The sequence below is a fragment of the Amyelois transitella genome, chromosome 14, assembly GCF_032362555.1.
Source record: "Amyelois transitella isolate CPQ chromosome 14, ilAmyTran1.1, whole genome shotgun sequence".
Lineage (NCBI taxonomy): Eukaryota > Metazoa > Arthropoda > Insecta > Lepidoptera > Pyralidae > Amyelois > Amyelois transitella.
In genome coordinates, this window is record NC_083517.1 from 8,065,139 (window position 1) to 8,086,699 (window position 21,561).

General features: G+C 34.3%; 2 protein-coding genes across 3 annotated transcripts; both read right to left on the reverse strand.

The window, feature by feature from the left end:
- Positions 1-1,057: 1,057 nt before the first annotated feature.
- LOC106132265 (pyrokinin-1 receptor-like) lies at positions 1,058-4,649 on the reverse strand. The gene is made up of 4 exons (XM_060947767.1): positions 3,896-4,649; positions 2,841-2,938; positions 1,474-1,578; positions 1,058-1,153 (listed from the first exon to the last, which is right to left on the reverse strand). The coding sequence occupies exons 1-4, from the start codon at positions 4,647-4,649 to the stop codon at positions 1,067-1,069; spliced, it is 1,044 nt and encodes a 347-aa protein (XP_060803750.1). The 3' UTR covers positions 1,058-1,066.
- Positions 4,650-8,901: 4,252 nt separating this feature from the next.
- LOC106132348 (acyl-CoA Delta-9 desaturase) lies at positions 8,902-21,561 on the reverse strand. Of its 2 annotated transcripts, none has more exons than XM_013331717.2 (5): positions 21,408-21,561; positions 17,881-18,101; positions 15,370-15,500; positions 9,877-10,082; positions 8,902-9,611 (listed from the first exon to the last, which is right to left on the reverse strand). In XM_013331717.2, the coding sequence occupies exons 2-5, from the start codon at positions 18,095-18,097 to the stop codon at positions 9,107-9,109; spliced, it is 1,059 nt and encodes a 352-aa protein (XP_013187171.1). In that variant the 5' UTR covers positions 18,098-18,101; positions 21,408-21,561; the 3' UTR covers positions 8,902-9,106. The 2 variants fall into 2 exon arrangements, with proteins under 2 accessions (XP_013187171.1, XP_013187169.1); XM_013331715.2 differs by lacking the exon at positions 21,408-21,561 and adding an exon at positions 18,882-19,030.

Here is a 21,561-nt window from a genome sequence, read left to right on the forward strand (position 1 = left end):
GTCACTTACATTACCTGCGTAACATTCATCCTCTTACGCACATTTATTATTTTCACGCTTGTAATAATGAAACACGTTAAAAGAAAAATCCTGTTGGAATGAGGAATAGTTAGAATAAGACTGCTTTATACATTTTATCCATAGTTTTAGTTTATGCATGTCTACCTTCAGTAGACGTAGTTTGAGATCGTTAAATATAAAAGTCTAGGTTTTATGAACATTCACAAAGCAAGAACATGAGGTTATCATACATTACAATTTTTTACTCACATTAGAAACCTAGTGAGTATGTCTATTATAATTTTTATTATTTGTGAATGATGGCACGATTTAAAAAAAAATTCTTTGATCGTATGAATAGGAGACGATCAAATGAATTCATGTGGAATTGACAAGGAATATACCATCAAAGACTGGCGGTAAAAATATTTCTGATACCTGTCCTATATTGTTGGTCACATATTTTTAAATACGCGGAATTTTGGATGTCCCAAAATGTTTCTTTTGTTTTGTCGATAGGTACTAGAATTTACCGAAGTTGAAGCATGAAGAAGACACATAAAAATTAATACTCATCAGAAAATTATTACTGGACAAGTTAAGTGAGTGAGGGATTAATAATCCTGATGTGAATTTCAAATTAACAAACCATTTAGGAGTTGCAACCAAAACATCCTTTTGCCTAAGTACATAGGATTATTTGTAAACCCTTTCTCAGAATCAAATTCGCAGCGTTTTCTAACGTGGGTGTAAAATTGATGTTACATTACAATGTTGAAGTGAACAATTTGAAAGCAGTCACGTATGTTTCTTGCAATAAAGAGTTTTATCTCTTTACCTCTCTAAGGCGTTACCCACACAGAAATTACGTTATTAATTTTGCATATAGATATAGATCTGAATAATAATATTTAACATAAATAAATCTATTCTATTTTATTCTATTCTTATTTAACTGATATTTTTGTGACGAAAAAATGAAAACAAAATAAAAGTACCAATATATTTTCTCATTATGCAAGTAGATTTCCAGAACTGTAAGAATAGTGTCAGTTTTCGCTCCAGTTTATTTTACAATAGTGTTGGGCCACCCTGTAGAGTTGGTTATCCTGGAACTGCTCGTGTTCCGAGTGCGCTGCCCTTTGAAGAAGTCCTGAAAGGATAGGAATGGAACTAATTTTACATTGATAAAAGATTATTTGCAACTTATTTAAAAACAAAATTTGATACTTGAGAATTGTTATCTGTTCTAGGTAATGCACTATCGTAGTATTTGTTAGTAGGGATTTGTTTCGAAGAGATAGTTCTCAATCTTCTGTATTATTATTTCTTAAACTGTAAGCAAAGCTCTATAAAGCTATTGTTTAAGCTTAAAGCTATCTTTTCGCTTTTAAGTCTTTAAAAAGACGTCATATGGTCTTTAAAATATTCATTCTATCTCTTATAAATAAATATCTATAGTTTTCAACTTACTTTAAAAGCTTGTCGAAATTTCCTTGACATCAAACTGTATAAAATTGGATTGATAGCGGTTGACACGTAGCCGTTGTAACACAGAAAGTTCATAATTCGCCAAAACTGAAAGAAATGAAATTTATTATTTACATAAGTATATGAATTTTCAATTTACTTTGAAAGAAAAATACGATTGTATTTGTGTGTTGCATTTGCTTTTCTTCCATTGACTGGACATATCCTTACTGGCCACATTTTTATCTATTTATTTAAAACTCTATCAAGCTGTAAAAAAGCTACACTGTTTTACAACATTAGCTACCAGTCATCCTTTAGAAATTGTCAAAATATAATAAAAGATCTCAATTTAAAATTTATAAAGTAAAAAAATATAGAGAAAAGTTGCTCCACGTGATTTCTATAGCTGCGTAATCATCACCTCAGAAATATGATTTCTTCAATTTTCTTTGCTCTACGAACTCCTTTACAACTCCTTAAATCCTCAAATTGACGGGCTGGGCTGGAGGACAATTGACCTAATTTCCCCTCTAGCGTCAGCAGCCGTATCTACTTAATCGTAGGGACTCTTATTTGATTGAATCATTAAATCCTTCTCAGTTATTAAGTAGATTAATTTATATTAAGAAATAATTAAGTAATTACTTAAAAGCAATATTATGGGTTACACCGAGTGCTTTTGTTTAATGGGATGTCGTTGGAAATACTGCTTATGAAAAGGTCTGTTTTAGACATTTTGAGAATTAAAAAACCATTACGGTGACGGTGAAGTTTTTTTACAGTTCTACCGTACAGAGCTCTTATCTGTACATAAAAAGCAACTTTATCGTTATTCTGTTGTAAGTAAAGATAATGAGAGCTTCGATGGTTTAAAAAAGCATCCAAGATAGCCAGGTTCAAATACCACTGCAGCCATGTGCATAATAACATACATATTTCAAACTTTCGCGTTGCATTATACTATTTATAAATAATACAGGTATTAAACGCGCACGTGATGTACCCTTATATAGCAGAAACACGCTAGTTTTCAGTTTCTCAGTGACCACGGAAGATTGTAACATGATTCCAAACGTCCAAGATAAAGGTACTTAAGTCACGTGCGCATTTAATACCTGTATTATTTATAAATAACACAAGGACTCTTTCGAATACTTTATGTAGGATATTAGTTTGAACGCTATTCTCTTTCGGTGAGAAAAAGACCGTTAGAAAACCACATTTTTAGGCATATTGATCATGATCCAAGTTGAGTTAGGTTTCTGGTCATTTGTTTTATTACGAGTATTTTACTTGCTGACATTTAACTTGATATCATAGGCGGTTTATTTTGTTAGGAATTTTTTTTCCGTATATGTTATACTTACATTGTAATAGTCTTCGTATTTAAACTCGGGTAGAAGGAACATGATTCGCAAAATACAGTAAGGGAACCAGCAGAAGAAGAACGATGCTGCTACAGCCGCTGAAACGTAAAAATAAAAAATATTTCATATGATTAACCATTTTATTTAAATAGTTATAGTTGATATTATAACTTTTTAATTAATATTACATTTAGTGCAAGCTGCCATGCAGGTCTGTTGAAGAACAAAAAATTGTGTGAGGTGCTTTTCTTCTTGCACAGACTGTAAGAGTCAGTCAAGGGAAAGACTTCAAATCTTGAGATAATTATTTCAATGGGCTTGCATCCGTAATCTCGCTATACCGGAATATCAATTTAATTATTATATTATATAATTTGATTATCAAACGAAATGTGGCTACCAAATCTTGTTAATAATGGCTCTTTCTCTAGCTTTACTATAACATTTTTTTTAATTCATCTACACTTTTCTTGTGTTATACAGCACGAAACGCTTAAATTGTTTTGATACAGTATGTCTCTCCGACTGCACGCAGTGAGAACGCCACTTAACCCAGATCCTACCCATACAACTATTAATTTTATTATTACTTTCACAAATTGATATCTGCGTTATAACCTCATAACTTTCAAATGTCTGAGAAGTTAAAGTCTGGTTGTAAAACAAATATTAACGGGGTAAATGAGGTACACAGATTGACCTAGCCTCAAATTAAGTTTTTTAGACGAGTTTTATGAGATACTAACTCAACGATAGTATATTTTGTTATTAAATGTTATCTCATTTAGTCGTTAGATCTAGGTGTAGCAGCACTTCTAGATGAATAGAATGTATTATATTTTGATAAACAGCCCGGGCCAATCAGAGCAAGCACTTTTGTCATTATGATCCGACCGGGTTCGAAACCAGGACAGTGGCAAAAATACAACCATTGCGCCAAACTGAAAACGAGTTAATATAATAAAATGAGACCATCAAGAAAAAACGCAATGGTATAAGGATGTGTGTAGCACAAAGTGGAAATGTCTCGGAAATAAGGTAACAATTTTACTCACCTACCATTTTGACTGCCTTGTGTCTGTTTTGGCTTCCATTAAAAGGGCTGCTCCTTAGGTTTGAAGATTTTAATTTAACAGCAATATATAAATATAGCATCAAAATAGCGGTCAAGGGCATCAAGAAGAATATTACCAATTCGAACACAACTAAAATTTTTAAAGGGTCAGGGATATTGAAGTAGCAAATAATGAACTGCTTTCGATCTGATAAATCTATAAAAAATATATCAGGGATGCAGAATGCAAAGGAGATAATCCATATAGCTGCGACTATTTTGTAAACGCGCGATTTTAATGCGAGCTTCTGACGAAGAAATGGTTTGGAAACCACTAAGTATCTCTCTACTGTAAGAGCAGAAATCGTGAGGACGCTGCAGTTGCTCAGGCAATCCCACATGATGAAATGTGTCCGGCATGCTTCCTCCCCGAGAGGGTAGAAATCTGGTATCCAAATGAAGTAAATTTCCATAGGCACAAAAAAGCACATGAGGAGGTCAGTGACCGCCAGGTTGAACAAGTAACAGTTGGTCGGGGTCCTCATAGACCGGTCGCGCACTATGACCGCACAAGTGCACACGTTTCCCACGATACTTAGCACCATACAAATCCCCAACATGACACTCAATGTTATTTTGAACTCTTCCGTTTCATCTAAGACATTTTCGTCCGAGAAAGCCATGCCGACTGGACCGAAAAATGTGTAGGAGTGGTTCGAAAAATCAGTATCTGTGTCTAGAATTGACTCCGACATCGCGCAAATGCCTGTCTTAAAAATTCAATAAGATTTTGAAATGTATTTACTCTTTGACCGAAAATTATTTTTTAAAACTCTGTGCGGGTGTGACCATCAAGAGCGGCAATGAAACTAATCTAAGTGGATTGTTCCATCCCTTGGAATTTTATATAAGGGATGTCAATATTCTATACAAAGGTTATTTGAAATGAATTTTATAAAAAAAAATGACAAAATTAGTGAACAACGTAAACATATGTTGAATCTGAGACTTTGAGAAAATATGGGAAATGAATAATTCGTAAAAAGTAAGACTTGAATTGTTAATAAACAAACAACAACAACCCGAAGAAATTCTCTGACGTTGGTTAAACCAGAGCCAAAGCAAAAATTATTTAAACTTATTTTGTCATTAAAGTCGAACAATGAGAAAATCTAATTTTAAACTTCAAAACGTTTCAATCTTACAAAAGTCCTGCAGAGTGACAGAAACACGGAAACAACCATGGTTAAGAAATATAAAATAACCTTGATTATAAAAATATTCATTAACCTTCAAGCTTTGTCGTATACTTTTCCTCGCTCAACTTTAATGAGTTAAGGTCTTAATGAAATTGTGCGTTTTTAACACCTTCTTGTTAGATTGACGTATTATTACTTACAAACTTAAAATAGCAATGTTATCAAATCATGTTTATAAATTTGAACTATTATAAGATATAAGAAATTAAATATTATGGTTTTTTAATCATTATCATAAATTAATTTATAAGTACAGTCCCTTGACTGTGTATGCCTCCTTAGGCATGAGGGGAAACTACAATAGGCAAAGTTATTTGAACATATCCTGCTTAACCAGAATCATTTATATTATATCGAAAAAGTTCGGCTAAGGAGTATAACGACTGATTCACATGCAACTACCTCAAAAACTTTTCTTTATAAAAATCTTCAAATTACGAGTAGTTTGAAATCTCCAAAAGTTAAATGTCATCAAAGAAACTTCTGCATATCATCACAACACCCTGGATATGAAAGTAATTGGCGTACCCACACAAGCGGCCAAATGACGGCAACCATACAGCGGCATGTGGACCGCCCTAATTGAAATTACTACTCGTGTAGTCCTACCGCGCAACAAGTGGGTACTATTGAAGAGAGTTCATATGTGAGGGTTTTTTAAACTATAACATACCGTCTCTGTTCAGTCGTGGGTAAAAAGTAGAAGTTAAAGTGTAAAAGGAATATATAACCACTTTTCATTTATTAAATTAGTTAGTTATAGACAGAGATATTTTATGGAAATTCTTACTTAAATATCGAAAGTTATTTACTTTTTTTAATGTCCAAAATCGGTGATGACTTTATTAAACTTAATCTGTGGGAAATAAAATAAATTTTCCACTAAATTCGACTCAGTTAAATAAGAAACATGATAGCTTACAGAAATACAGGGTAATAATAAAAATACAACTTTGTCTACTACTTTCCAACTGATTTTTAAATTAACTTGCAAGTCTTCAAGTGCAAGCTTTCATGATGATATAGTGGCCAGCTACTTCCGCTTCCTCTCAGATAAAAAGTCAATCAAGAGAAAGGCTAAACTAATCTGCCACAATAAACCTGACCTTTAAACAAGAATCGCTAAGAGAAACATTATAATCTCATCAATACTAAATACCAATCACTAAAACGAATTCTCTTGTATACTCGTTTAATTAGCCATTAACGTAGAGGATAAATAAAGGCGTGGCGATACGGCGACGTTTACTACGAGTTAATTTTTTATGTATGGGAAAGGTAGTTTGAATGACGTATCTAAAGTTATGTATGGAGTGTTGTGTTAAAGGCGACGACAAGGCAAGAGAACTGAGAAATAGTAAGAAGCCGGTAAAATCTTTGCCTAATCATTCCACGGTAAGTTTATTTGTTTGTTTTTAATATCTTTACTGCATAGAAATTTACACAGTAACAAGAAAATAGTACATAGTTATAAAAGAAACAAGTCACTTGCAATGGAGGATTTATCCCATGAAGGGATCTCTTCCAGTCAACCGAAGTATAAGTATACGATAAAACTCAAAAAGTTGCATCTAGATCTACCTAGTTGTTGTTCATCGCAAATGTAGACCTCGCGAACAGCCTGCTAGCGGCTGCGGCTAGCAACCTGTCACTATATTTATGAATATCAATTCCATCTTTAAGCTATACAGCTGGACGTAGCCTATCAATATTTTCAAGACTGTTGGTTCTGTCTACCCCGCACGGCATATAGACGTGATTATATGTATGTATGCATACAAGAAAGAGAAAATAAACCCGCATTTATGTATGAAATAGGATGATTTTACCTTTATATATGAATGAGTAGACATTTTCTCTTCCCCACACGTGCGTTTAAAAATGGTGAATAAGATTGCGCTATTCCCAGCCCTGACCCCACATTTATGTTACTATGTCTTGGCGAAAGTGTGTTGTATGAAGTTTCTTGATGCAATTTTGCTTTGCCACCTGGGAGTATAAAGTGGGAAGAAATATGAAATGTGTCAGGTACTGCGGTGCATCTCTGAGTGAACACACTTTTAAGAATGAAATAATGTTATTTGCCAAAAAATCTACTAAATCAATTAAAAAAATATTTACATATCGTAGTTTAATTACCTATTACAACTTTTTATTACAAACATATGGTCATCCCTTGCGGGGTAGACAGAGCCAACAGTCTTGCAAAGACTTAATGGCCACGTTCAGCCATTTGGCTTAATGATAGAATTGAGATTCAAATACCTTTTGATAGGTCGCTAACCCATCGCCTAAAAAAGAATCCCAAGTTTGTAAGCCTATTCCTACAACTTTTTATTGTTGTTTAAAAAGACTATTTATTTATGTATCCAAATGCAATATGGACATTTATAATAAGAGAAATCAATTTAGATGTATCTCCCGTACATTAGTTCGTAGCTTGCGAGCTACAGACTTCGTAGCTCGTAGCACAGGGTTACGGCGTAGTCGACTTTTCTCTATCGAATGGTGCAATTGCTAAGATAAATTCATCATTTTTTTTAATCGAATTTCTTTTAATGAAAAGTTATATATGAATACAGTAATTGGTACATGACCTAGGAACCACTTTAACCTGTGCGCATCTTTATGCGCATCACGCATTTTAACCGAGAACTTTACCGATTCGACCACGAGCACTCTCATTGTTGGTATAAAATAATGGATCAAATAGTTCAGACACACATATCACGTCTTTATCGTTTACGGGAAAGATTGAGCCAGAAGCCTCAAGACGGCATCAAGGTTTTAGAGATAGGTAGTGTAAAAGACGTTTTTACTTATATTGTGGATCTGTCATCCTACCTAATATTCAAAATGCGAAAGTTTGTATGTAGGTATGGATGTTTAATTACTCTTTAACGCAAATACAACCGACCCGATTACGATGAAATTTGGTATGTAGGTAGCTGAAGACCCAGAATAACATACAGGCTACTTTTTATCCCGGACTTCCCGCGGGATTGATTCCTAGTTGAAAATAGATACATTTATCGCAGATGAAGTCACAGCGGCGGGTCTAGTTATATATCTATTTTATTTTGTTCCCTAAATCATTGAAGAGACTTGCCTAAATAAGCCAAAATGCGATAACGGGGTAACAAAGCATGGTGCCATAGAAAACGGAAAATGAAATATTACGAACAACATCAACACTTTACACAATGGCGCCAAAAATGTGATGTTATGTCAACGTTCGCTCGGGTATTATTACCGAAAAGAAGTCTAAAATATAAGCTCTTCCTCTTCTTCATCATTAGAGTCATATTCATCATCCTTCTGTCGTTTGCCCGTTTACGTCGAAACGTTTAAGTCCTTATCCTGGGGATCCCCACCTATGATCATGGTTATCTTGGCCTGAGTATGTCACGTCAGAAAGCAACTCCAATGTTATCTTCGCCAACGAGTGGGTTCTTTATATATAGTTATTAAATAAAATTATCGATATCTGAGTACACCAATAACCTTTATTGATATTACATTCAATAATTGGATTGGATATAATGAAAAGTAATTCATTTTTTTTAAACTAATCTAAATTATCACGTTCTTTGAGATGTTCAATGTCTTCGTCTTGTTAAATGCATTATACTTTGAATTGTTTTACAGATTCTTAGTGTAGTTTACTTACTCAAAATGGTTAGTATCTAGACATTAACTTACAAGAAATAAATGTGTAACCTCTTAAGCTTCACCCAAAATTAAAAAAAAATGTAAAACAAATTTAATTATAACAAATAATTAAAATAAATACGCGGAGGAGAAGGAGATGACAATCTCCTGCAGAACTTATTTTTAGCAAGGACATTTCTTTAATAAATAAATAAATACAAGCCAACCAATCATAATTTCTGTGGTATATTAAAATTGGAACAGCGTTTCTAACTAAATAATATTAGTCCCAAATCACTAGGTTATTCATCTTTCGAAGGGTTAAAGATGGTGGCTTCTTCTTTTTCTTCAACCGGGACGTCTTTGTCGTCCCAGCCCCAGACGTGGTGACTGCCGTCTCCCGTCCTCTTCACACGCTTCTCGATCACATCAGGAGAGACCGTTTTCAGGTCATAAGCCCAACCTATTTTTGCCATAGCATCGATGAATAATTTGGAGAAGTTTAAAGAGTAATCTCCTAATTCGGCAGTCTTGTAATCCCACGGGAAAGTGTGGTGGTAATTGTGGAAGCCTTCTCCAAGGACCACCAAGGATACAGGCTTGGTTTCCACAGGGTTGATGTTTTTGTCGTACGGTTTGCTTCCCCAAGCGTGCGCAGCTGAGTTTACGAGCCAAGTGACGTTTAGAACATATATGTATCTGAAGATAGCGCATACGAAATACGCGTTCCATAGAGATTCACCCCAGAGTGTAGGTACTAATGTGGGCATGACGAAACATGCCAAGGGCATAAGGTATAAATAGTATCTGAAAGAAAAAATACATTATTAAGCACTCCACCAAAAGTCTCGTTATATTATATGGAATCTAAACATAAACTTCTTGTGGCAATTGAAGTGTATTCCCCAATGGACTCCCCACGATTTTTGCCTCAATGTTCGAGGAACATCCAGTAACGACAATATGTACTATCATAATGATAGGTACTAATATTCGTTGAAAAGATTTTAAGAATGAAAAGGAAAATTACTGTGTTTAAGGACTTAGTTATAAAAAAATTAATGATACATACTTCTTCTGGAAGTGGAGTACGGGATCGGCCCTCAAGTCGTTCAGGTCGATGGTGGGCCCTTTCTCCTTGATTTGTGGGTGTTTCCTGACGAGCAACCAGCCAATGTGGGAGAAGAAGAACCCCCTTGTTGCGTTGTGGGGATCGGCGTCCGTCTCCGAGTACTTATGGTGCAGGCGGTGGTCGCGAGCCCAGTCGATCACGGCATCCTGAAGTCAATCAATCATCAAAATAAATAAAACTCTTGCGAAACTGCCCTCCAGACAATGCACAGATTTTTGAGTATAAGAAGTTGAATTAAAGCAGGTTTTGTATATGCCTCTGGAGTACAGGAGAACACCAAGAGAGGAAACACCACACATTGTAACGAAAATAATAGGAATTTACAATTTATACTTATTTACGAAAGCTATATCAATTGATTTACAATTCTGTGTTTTGTAAGTAACGAATTTAGAAATGGTGCTCCATAACGCTGCATTCCTCATGCAGAGAACACTTTGTCTTTTTGAGTGGTTAATATGAGAGCTATCAAGACGCCTTTCAGATTACAAGAATCTGAACAATATTACTTTTTGTAGTTGAAATATGTAAATGTAGACCTCATTCATGACTCTGAGATCGCGTATCGCTTTGATTTATGTTACAATACAATAACGCTTTATGGCATAACGAGTAAAACGACAATATTTTTTACTTTCAGTACTGAAGAATAACCTTATCACTGAAAGCGATCACTCCAGACTACCATTTAACATTATGTAAAATTAATCGACTATACTTATTTCCGGTAAACCAAGCGTAAAATGGATTCATGAATAGGTAAAAAGTTCAAGGAGAAGTCAAGTTCAGAAACCCCAATTTAATTGCAGTAAAGATATCAAATGGAAACATTACTTTTTATAGCTCGTTTGACTTTGTAATTAATTATTATATCTGTTGTTCAAATCTCAAAAACACTTTTTGTGTACATTGACAAACAACAAGTAAAAAATCTGATCTTCGTCAGTCATCGTCGCTGTTGATACGCTGTTAATTTAATAATCGCTGTAAAAAGGGAACTTGTCTCTCTCCCTCTTTTGATAAATGCTTATTTTTCTATTATTTTATTCTAAGCTGTTAACTTGAATTCAAAATTGCGTAAACTAACCTAGAACTATAAAGATAGTTATGGGAAAGTTTGGGCAAATATTCTGAAGTTAAACCTTTGCCGCGTAAAAAGAAGTTAATGCAAATGAACTTTGTCTTTAATAAATTTAAATGTCTTCATACAGCACAGCGCCTTTGTGTTAATTTTATGAAATAGGAAAGCTTAGAGTAATAACATGTTTAATTGTGAACTAGTCTTTGCCAGAGGCCTCAGTCTCGTGGGAATTACTAAACAACATTTTGTGAAATTTTTAACGAAGTCCTGTGTTTTAACTGTTCGTCTGTGTAAAGAATGGACATGCTACCTTTTTGTATGAACTTTTAAGCCCTGTTAGGTGAAACCTGGAAAACCAGGTTCTCGTCTTCTACTTTGGTACCCTTTGATTGACAGCTTGTGCCCTAAGGGCAACTTGTATAAAAAATATTGCTTGTAAGTTATTGGGGAGTTTAACATTTGCCTAGTATTTTTTTTTGTACATATCTCTATTTCCTACTTACAGTTTTACCGTATACGAACGTATACGAGTATTAGTTCGAAATTGTACTAATGTACACAATTCAGAAAATAGTCATTGATACATGGTCACAGTAGGATTTGAACTGTATTAATTATATTTCCACACAAGCCAATGTTAGGCACTTGTTAGTGCTGGGGCGGTGCAAATAAGAAAATATTCTGACATATGGAAAAGTGTCACATCATCTTTCTTAACTTTCCCCATTTATTCGTCTGCCAGACGTCAACCCTACTCAGAAATAAGCAGAATAAATACTACAGCGCAGTTATAATAACTAACAATGAACAATACGATTTTCCACTTCCCATGTGGGAAATAAATTATATGCACATTCAACGATTCCCGATAAATTATTGTGAACCCGAGGGCAACAACTGTGTTAGTAAATAAAAAATAAATCGAACCCGTTTTGCAAAGTTTTTAGATCTAATTGATCTGGATGGTCGATGGATTTATATAACAAACATCAAACAAAAATAAATAGGTAACTTTAACAAAAGCCTTACTTAAGCCTAGGTCGAGAAAAAATCATACAAGTTTAAAAACCAAAGAGCACTATAATATAATTAATATTTAGAGTTTAAAATATTGGTGTGTAACGGGGACTAGCGTAAAGTAATATCACAGCGAGAATTTCATATGTCTGTGATAGACGTCATGTCAACACGCCAGAGTTAGACTGACATTCCCGGAAAATGGGCTATTTCAAGAATTTCAATTATTTTGATGGTAACTTTAGAAAAAAAAAATTTTACTTTATTCATCATTAAAAAAAACAAGATCTTATTCTTGTTTTTTTAGACTCAAATATATTTTTTATAACACTGAATGGCGTTTAAGCTCTCAGCTTAGAATATGTCCGACGGCATCTGCGGGTGCGGGGTTTAACCTATTGCACTACATAGTTCAATTCAATCCTGAGCAAAACATACATTCAGGGACACAGTTCAAGTGACAAGTCTGCTTTAATAAAATAGTAAAACATTTTTAACGAGTGCGTCCGGTGCATGCTCTTGATGTCAAAGAGTTTGTTAGCAGGCTTTCTATTGCCATTGGAGAAGGAAATACAATTAGCAAGGCCGGATATTAAACAAGATGCCACTAACTGGTTAGACCTGTTCAAGGGTAATTTCTTTGACCTAGGAAAGGCGGTGTCCCATAGTGCAAGGTCGGGTCGATTGGAGCATCGTTGGTCGAAAGGATAAGGTGCCCGAATAAAAAAAAACACGATGTTTTTTATTCGGGCACCTTAACCTGGTGGCACAGGATGGTACAAATTCAAATTAAACTAAGTAATGACTGTTTTCTGAATTAAAAAGATAATTTTGATTGCTAATTGAAGATCTTACGGTTATACAAAACATTATGGGACTGCCATCATATTTAGGCAACTAAAAGTGAATTCATGATCCAATATGGGTTCCCCTGCAAAATCGCTTATCAGAAATCCAGAATCATGATCCGTAAACCCACCCCAGGGATTAAAAACGCTCTCGTGATGCCAAAAACATGACGATATCGCAAGGTCGGGGTTAATACGATGACGATGATAAAAAAGTCGTGCGTGTTCGCATCATGCTCACGTTCCGCCGGCCGGCTGCGCGCTGCCGTCGTGATGGACACTATCGCTCATCACATGTTGGAGGGTACGTCATAATCAATCGTAAACAATTGAATTTATAATTGCTTGGAATATTATTGACGTGGGATAATTATTTATAGTCAAATTACGCATTTCAGCTGCTAATTCATTGCTCATTGACTTCTAAAATTATATCAATTTATTTTATTTTCCTTTGGTATGAATTGCTAAGCGTGTGTTATTTATTGAATTGTGCTAAACAAGTTCAACATTAAAACAGATAATTTCTTGGTTGGTATATGTAAACTGCGACATACATATGTATCTATTGAGGGAAATAGAAGATTTTTCTTATTCTTTGCTCTACTTGATACATTGGTGATACCGCGTCTAGCATTACGTAATAAATTAAATTTAAACTTATATTTTGTAGCAATACGGAGACTATGAGTTAGATCTTTTCCCTAAACTGTGGGGCTACTCACAAACTTTGATGAGGTGTGTGCTTTTGGCTCCGACGTTGGCAAGATTAAGATAGGCTAACAGGACTAGGATGATTAATACGAGATCTAGTGTTAATAGCAAGGTGATGAAAATCGAAAATTACACGAGCGATCGTTATTTGTAAAGTATTTATCATCACAGCATACATAACAGCTCCTATTAGGAATTATGATCTTACAACATGTAATCAAATATACATATTGTAAATTATATCTATACTAATAATACAAAGCTGAAGAGTTTGTTTGTTTGTCTGAACGCGCTAATCTCAGAAACTAGTGGTTCGAATTAAAAAAAATCTTTTTGCGTTGAATAGACCATTTTTCGAGGAAGTCTTTAGACTACCTATATAACATCACGCTGTAACTATTAGAAGCGAATAAATAAAAGATAATATGAAAAAACGGGGAAAATTATTCATCGTTGAGGGCTTCCGTTGCGTGCGCTGCGAAAACGGTTCAAGATACCAAAAATATATGTATGAAAGAATTATTCCTCTTGAAATAATCTAAAAAAATGTTCACGACAGTATAAGTCTATCTTTTAAGATTAACTCACTAGAACCGTTTTATGGTAATCAAATTTGGTCGAAATTAATGCATTATTTGGTAAGAGTTGTATCAACTAAAATAATAATCTTTATCCAAATAAATATGTTGTTAATTAAGAATGTTTAATTGTGAACAAAATTGTCTTTGACATCACTTAATTTCAATGAACATCTTAGAAGATACCTATAACAATTTAAAAATAACACCGATATAAAATTCACCCGCGCCGCATAATGTGCAAAACATGACGCTGCAAGGAAGAGAGGCGTGGCTTGCGAGGTACGAGTACCATGCCGCGCGGTTCAGATATGGTTTTCCGTTATGGTTATTCTACTTTTTTTTTTGTTTTGTGAAACCCTACTAATATTATAAATGCAAAAGTTTGTTTGTTTGTTGTCTCTTCAAGCGTTATCTACTGAAGCAATATTCTTGAAATTTTATGTATAGATATATAACTTGCTGTAGGGCGGGGCTTCATTTCCGTGAAAATTCTAGAATAAATGCCTATGTTACTTCCGAAGGTCTATTCTTTATATGCGCAAAATTTCGTGAAAATAAGTCCAGTAGCTTTTGAGTATATTCGTTACAAACATACAAAAATACAAATATTTTCTCTTTATTATTTACGTAGACTAAGAATAGTCTGAAGAATAACGGCGGGTACTTTTCATAAATGCCATAAAGACTATAACTCCTGTGGGATTTGCGACTCTACCACGCGTACGAAGTCGCGGGCAACAACTAGTTATTAGTATATTTGATTACAATATTTACTTCTATAACGGAGAACTGAGAGGCGTGCGAGGGGCGGTACTGTTTTTTTTTTCTCACCCAATGCCGCTTTGACCTTTGTACTCAATCAATATCAATTTTAATAAATAAAAGGTAGGTACTGACACTTACATAGAATTCGAAATAATGTGTTATTTGCGGAATAAAAATATTTATAGACATAGTAAGTACATAGTACAGGTACACGTGTCGTATAAACTCATGGCCTTCACCACCATCAGTCACCAAGTTAATAATATTTTGTTGAGCTTGTTCCCGTAGTCGGTTTTTACGACAACTACGGGAAGGGATAGAGGATAAGTAATAAAAAAAGGAACATAATAATAACGTATTGTTGAGCTCGTTCTCTTAGTTACCTTTTACATGTAAGAGTAGGAATAATTATTAAAATAATATTTACCTGAAAAGCTATGGTGTTGAAGACAGTAAGCAACAGGCGGAGAGGCAGCCGCGCCTTGTACGACTTGTGTGCCCACAGCCGGTGCGCGCCCGCAGTGACGCCCAGGCCGGAGCACAGGTACAGAAATACCGCTACAAACATATTAAAATAAATATATAAAAGAATAACAGATTCATTTAGCCCTAAGTTTAAGACCTGCGTTATGGGTTAACAAGGCAACATGTGTTTAATTAGCAAGCTGGCTGAATGGACTGTACCATTTATAAATTTAGTTAGTCATTTTTAATAATATAGTTTTAGTTAGTTGTTATTGATTTAAGGTTTTCAAGGTATATATCAGGAAATTATACATGTCTCAGGTTTTAACGTAAACGTTTTAGAAAACTGGCGTAGAACTGGACTAAAATGAAAAAACCTGTTATCGAATGGCAAGACTCAATTTGCGTTGCGGCGCCACCCTAGATAGAACCAACACTTAAACAAACATCATTTAAAAATAAATCTATGACAGCTCACTAGAGGTTTTATTTCGCAAATAAAGTTTTAAATGAAAACGATCTTTGAACTAGGTATCTATTTTTGAAAAACCTATTCAACAACACTGCATGCAGCTTGCGACAAAAATAAAATACAATACATGACCTAAGCGTTGTACCTAATCATACAAATTTACTACGTACGAATTTCATTAATAAATTTCTTTAATTCAAGATCGTAATTCATCAAAACACAAATGAAGCGAAATAAGTATGCAGGGATCGTGGCAAATATCAACATGTAGTCTCTGGCTTCCCCTCCGGGAAGTGTGAATCAAAACAAACAATACCTTTTTATCTTTTACAGTCTATTTTTAAAAACACATGCTATACCACATTTCGTTAGACGGATATCCTTCTAAGATAAATATATTCTTACTTTATCTGTGTAAGGACGTCACTCTAATATCACTTTACCGTGAGTTCCGTGGCACTCATGTTTACTTTCAAAATGGTTCCTTTGCTCTGCAATTTTACCTCAAAAAGCGTAATACCATACAACTTTCTTCCTTCCTTCCACAGCTTTGTGCCATATATTTCGCTAACTCAATTGTAAATATTGACACTTCTAGACATTTTATCCCGACTAATAATATAAATGCGAAAGTATGTTTGTTTTCTGTTCAAGCGTTATGTACTGAACCAATCTTCTTGAAATTCTACATGTATATAATTAAAGGTCAGGAGAAGGACTATGGTACTTATCATTCCAGTAAAAACTAAAGTTCTCGTGAAATTTGCGCTAAAAGTAAAAGCCAGTACTCTATATTTTATGAGATTCTCGACTTCGACAAATTATTGCTTCAAACCTAATATCTAAAAGATGTTGTTAATTTTTTTATAATCATAACACCGATATCAGTCTCTCTTTAGTTTTTATAAATACAGATATATACCGGACCAAGCATATGGCTTGAGACAACGCCAAATAAGCTCGACACTTGTGTTTTGGGATACTAAATATTTGAATAATTTTATAATAAACATCCAAGACCTAGGCCAAAGAGAAAAAGTTCATTGTGCATAATGATCTGAACCTGACCGGGGATCGAACCCGGACATTTATAGCCGTGGCAGAACAATGCGCCAACAAGCCATTAGTCTCTTTTTTCGGTTATTACACATGAACAAATAAAATTTTTACGTTCTACGCAACGCCGACGCCTCATTACGCATGCCATTTATATATTCTTTTTATTGTTATTAAAAGGAAATTTAAAAATAAAACCAAAATCTCCCTCTCACACGCGTTCGTTTAGACAGCTTTACATTTTAATAAGTAGGTAAGTAAGTTCCGAATGTATTTTCAATAAGGGGTGCTATCATTAAAATTTAAAATTAAAATGTAGGTAATGCCTTTTCGTATCTCCATAAAAGCGCCAATTACTAAAGTAAATTTACATGAGCCTTATTTTATTTAAATTTGGGAATTTGACGGGGTTTCGCGATTAAAAAAAATATTCATTTCACAAGTATAGAGCTGGCAAAGATGGGCAGATCATTATTCCTCGATCTACTTAGTATTTATTTGGTAGTAAAGTTAGTGCTAAATTCATTAGGAGGCTGACTACCGCTGAAGATACTTTAACTTAGGAAGCTGATCAGCTTATAAAGTTTGTAGAATTAGTGTAACTACTTGAGAACACAATACTCCAGTGGAGATTCTCGGACAGGATGGATTTTCACCCAACTGTACCAGAAAAAAAAATGGTTTTTATTACTACTTCTGACTTAAACAAAAATCACCACAGAAATCAGAATCATTTTCAGACAGATCTGGGTTTACACCCATCCACCTAAAGGGTAGCTATGTACCTACATGGGTGTACAATATTGTATAAGTATTCAACCATATTTAGCCTGCACGGGTAGATTAAATTTCGAATCCGAAAAAGACCAGGTATTTTAAAAAAATATTTTCGCCGGCTTCTCATTACCCACTTATTTTAATCATATTTCTACGTTAGTAACTTACCAAACAAATCGGTCAGCCACATAGCTTTGAAGAGGAACAAATAAGCGCCGTAAACGCCTCCGATGTGGAGCAGAGCAAATGCGATGACATTCCTCCAGACGATTTTCCACACTCTTTTCTCGGCGGAGGGAGGCACCACGTGAGTGCCACCATCTTGCGTCTTGTCGTCGGTCTCGTACAGAACCCAGGACTCGCGATCTTGACCCTGAGGCGGCATTTTGCTGTAAATAAGAGAAAAACAATATGTAGTACCTGTAAATTAATAAGCGTTAGTAAACGTTTTGGTACCTATAACTAACTAAGTAAAATTGCTTCGTATTACCTACGAATAGTATGAGATTAATGTCGGACATAGGCAAATTGTATTTTATATTTCTTTCAATGTATTAAAAGACAGCAAAATATATACTAAGAATCACGAAAACGAAAAATACTCATATCTAGGTACTGCTTACAAAAAAGCTACTGCTGGGCAGAGGTATCCAATTTTGTTCGCAGGTGATCTTAATTGATTGATTGACAGGTAGGGGTGATCTTAATTGATATTATAGACTAGGTAGATGAAATAGGTCGATGTAACATAATTTAATTATTTCTCTCGCCCAGGGCTACGTTTTTCTAATTGCTTCTTTACCGGATGCTTATCTCATTACAACAACCTGTAGATACCAAATTACAGTTGAATTCAGTAGTGTTGGTTGGCGTTGTTAAATAGGATCTCAATAATTGACGTTTTGCATAAACATAATATTATATAACTAAAAACGCTATCTTGAAATGAAAAAAAATAATAAGAAAAAAAAAACACTTTATTTACCTACCCGGACAAGACCTGAACTGATATTAGTTATCAAAGAGTCAATAAACAAATCTTACCTAGGCATTCACAACAGGAAACATAGCTCTTAATGCGGGAGACAACAAAAATAAAACCTACCACACATCTCGTTCCCTTGCGTCATGAATGCCTTACATGTAACACGTTATGGACACTCACTGACCTTTCCTTCCGTAGCCCAATGCAGTTATTTATCGCGGAGTTATCACTAAAAACAATATCACGTTTGTCCCAAGCTGATCGCCTGAACTTGCGCGTCCGCATGGGCCGTGTTCGACCGCGGAGGAGCCAAAGTGGCGTGATCTTCGAGTGATATTCTCGGCAATCAAATCGCTATCACGAGATGTAACTATCGCTCACAATGACTCCAATTCGAGGGACAATTTGATATCGCAAATCGCATATCCATGTCCATTATTATCAACGCCTTTATTTGCAACTTTATGCATGGGTTGTGTGCCTCTTATCAAACATGTAGGTTTACTATTATTTTATTGTTAGTTTTTATGACCCAGGCACTTAAATAATAATGAAGTGACATATAAACATGCCTACAAAGTTGATTAAATGTATGCTAATGAAATATTATGTTGTTTTTTTATTCAAGAGAGCGAATTTCTTGTTGTTAAAGTAAAGTTAAGTAATTTAACCATTTCACCATAACAGTGCTCATTATGTAAGTAGCCGTAACCTGTTACTTAATGATGACTGTGGTCGTGTAATGCTGATATTAGTCATTGTCAGCTTTACTAGATATATAGGTACAGCATCTAAGACCTAATGTTTCGCATTACATATTGACTAATTAGTATCCGATCATTATACATACGTACAAATAGTAAATATCTTTAGATGGGATCGATTAGGAGAGAGACCTTAAAATAAATAGTGACATTTATCCTTGACATCTCTCAGCGTTCAATAGTATTTAGCGTTCAATAACTATTCCTATGACCTACGAAAAGGTGTTTTCATATATGTATATATGAAAACAAGCCTTTACCCGCAGCTTTGCCCGCGCGAATTTGGCGTCACCTTCAAACGAATACAGTTTTTTGCAAATCCCACGAGAACTTTAGTTACTACCGGGATGAAAGGTACCTTTCATGTCCTTCTCCAGACTCTTAATTATATATACGCGAAATTTCAAGAAGGTTGGTTCATTAGATAACGTGTGAAGAGACAACAAACAAACAAACTATGTATTTATAATATTATTAGTTAGGATTAATTGAGATTAGTTGGGATATGATAGGATGGGTAAAGACAAGTCATAGTCACGCGAACAAGAAAAGAATGGGATGCGGACCAATTTGCACGGCAGAACCGTTCATAGTAAAATTTTAAAAGTAATTATCGTGAGTTTATTTTCTATACAGTTACATACATCCTATTACTCAATTTTTTATTAAGTGCTCAGAACTGACGTTACACAATATTAAATATAAAAAGATACAATATACATAAGAACTTGCGAAAGTACCTACACATCATCTCGATGTGAACACAACATATTAAATTCAGTCATTCCCATGGAAGTCGTAAAAGGCTAGTAAAGGATAGTCTAATATACTTGGGAAACTAAATCTCAATTCCATCTTTAAGCCGTACAACTGAACTTTGCCTTTCATTCTTTGTGAGTCTGTTGATTCTGTCTACCACGGGAAAATACGTGATTATATGTATATACATATGTTGTTTTTAGTTTAGGTACTTCCACTTCATGTTCAAACGTCATATGTGGCTAGAATATTGTTCAGTTATAATAATAACCAAATTATTACTTATAATTATTATTTTCATAAAAATAAATGATGGCCGTTGTATTCAAAGCATTTACGGTTGAAATTTGAACAGTTTATCAATCGCAGAATCTCTGAAAACTTTACTCATGTGCTTAAAAGGTTTTTCCTTGTTTACTAATGGCAAGTGTTACTCGTACGTACCCTTCTAATCCATTATCCCAAATATCACATTTCTTTCTACATACATAAATACAGTAGTCACGTCTATATTCTTTGTGGGATTGACAGAGTCAACAGTTTTGAAAAGACTAAAAGGCCACGTTCAGCTGTATGGATTTATGATGGAATAAATATTCAAATAGTCACGGGTTGCTAGCCCATCGCCTAGAGACGAATCTCAAGTTTATAAGCTTATCCCTGAGTCGCATTTTACGACATCCATGGAAAAGATATGGAGTTGTTCTATTCCAAAGTGCTGAAAAACACACGGTCATATTTTTATCTCTTTGGAAAATAGTGCGTAAGTACTTTGATTTGCTTTTCAAATCAAGTACAAATTTAAATTTAAAAAAATACTGTTGGGCAAATTGTTGACTATTTAAACTAATTAACAGGAAACAGTAACTACTTAAATTAATACTTATCTAACAATTTTTTACATGCAATAAATAATATATATTGAAGTTTGTAGATAGATATAATATTTTTAGCGAACGAAATTTAACTCTAAAATTAAGGTAAATTAATTAAAATACATAGAACGCGGCAAATTGATATCCCTTTTTAATCCCGATAAAATAAGTTATTGTAATCAAATTTAAAAAAATTATACTTATTAATATTTTAATATGAAAAAAAAATTGATACTACTAATACTAAATATAAAATAAAAAAAATCTTTAAAATTATGTACGAAATGCTAATAAATAAAACTTCACACTTACATAAATCGGCAAAAAATCCAATAGTCACTGTGTAGGTCCAATGAAACCTAGTACGTTAATGTTCTATCTGTACGATTTCACAAGCATTTCGAATAAAATTCGAAGGCAGACTGCAAGCGCTAATTTAAATACAACTACTTTTATACAATTAGTA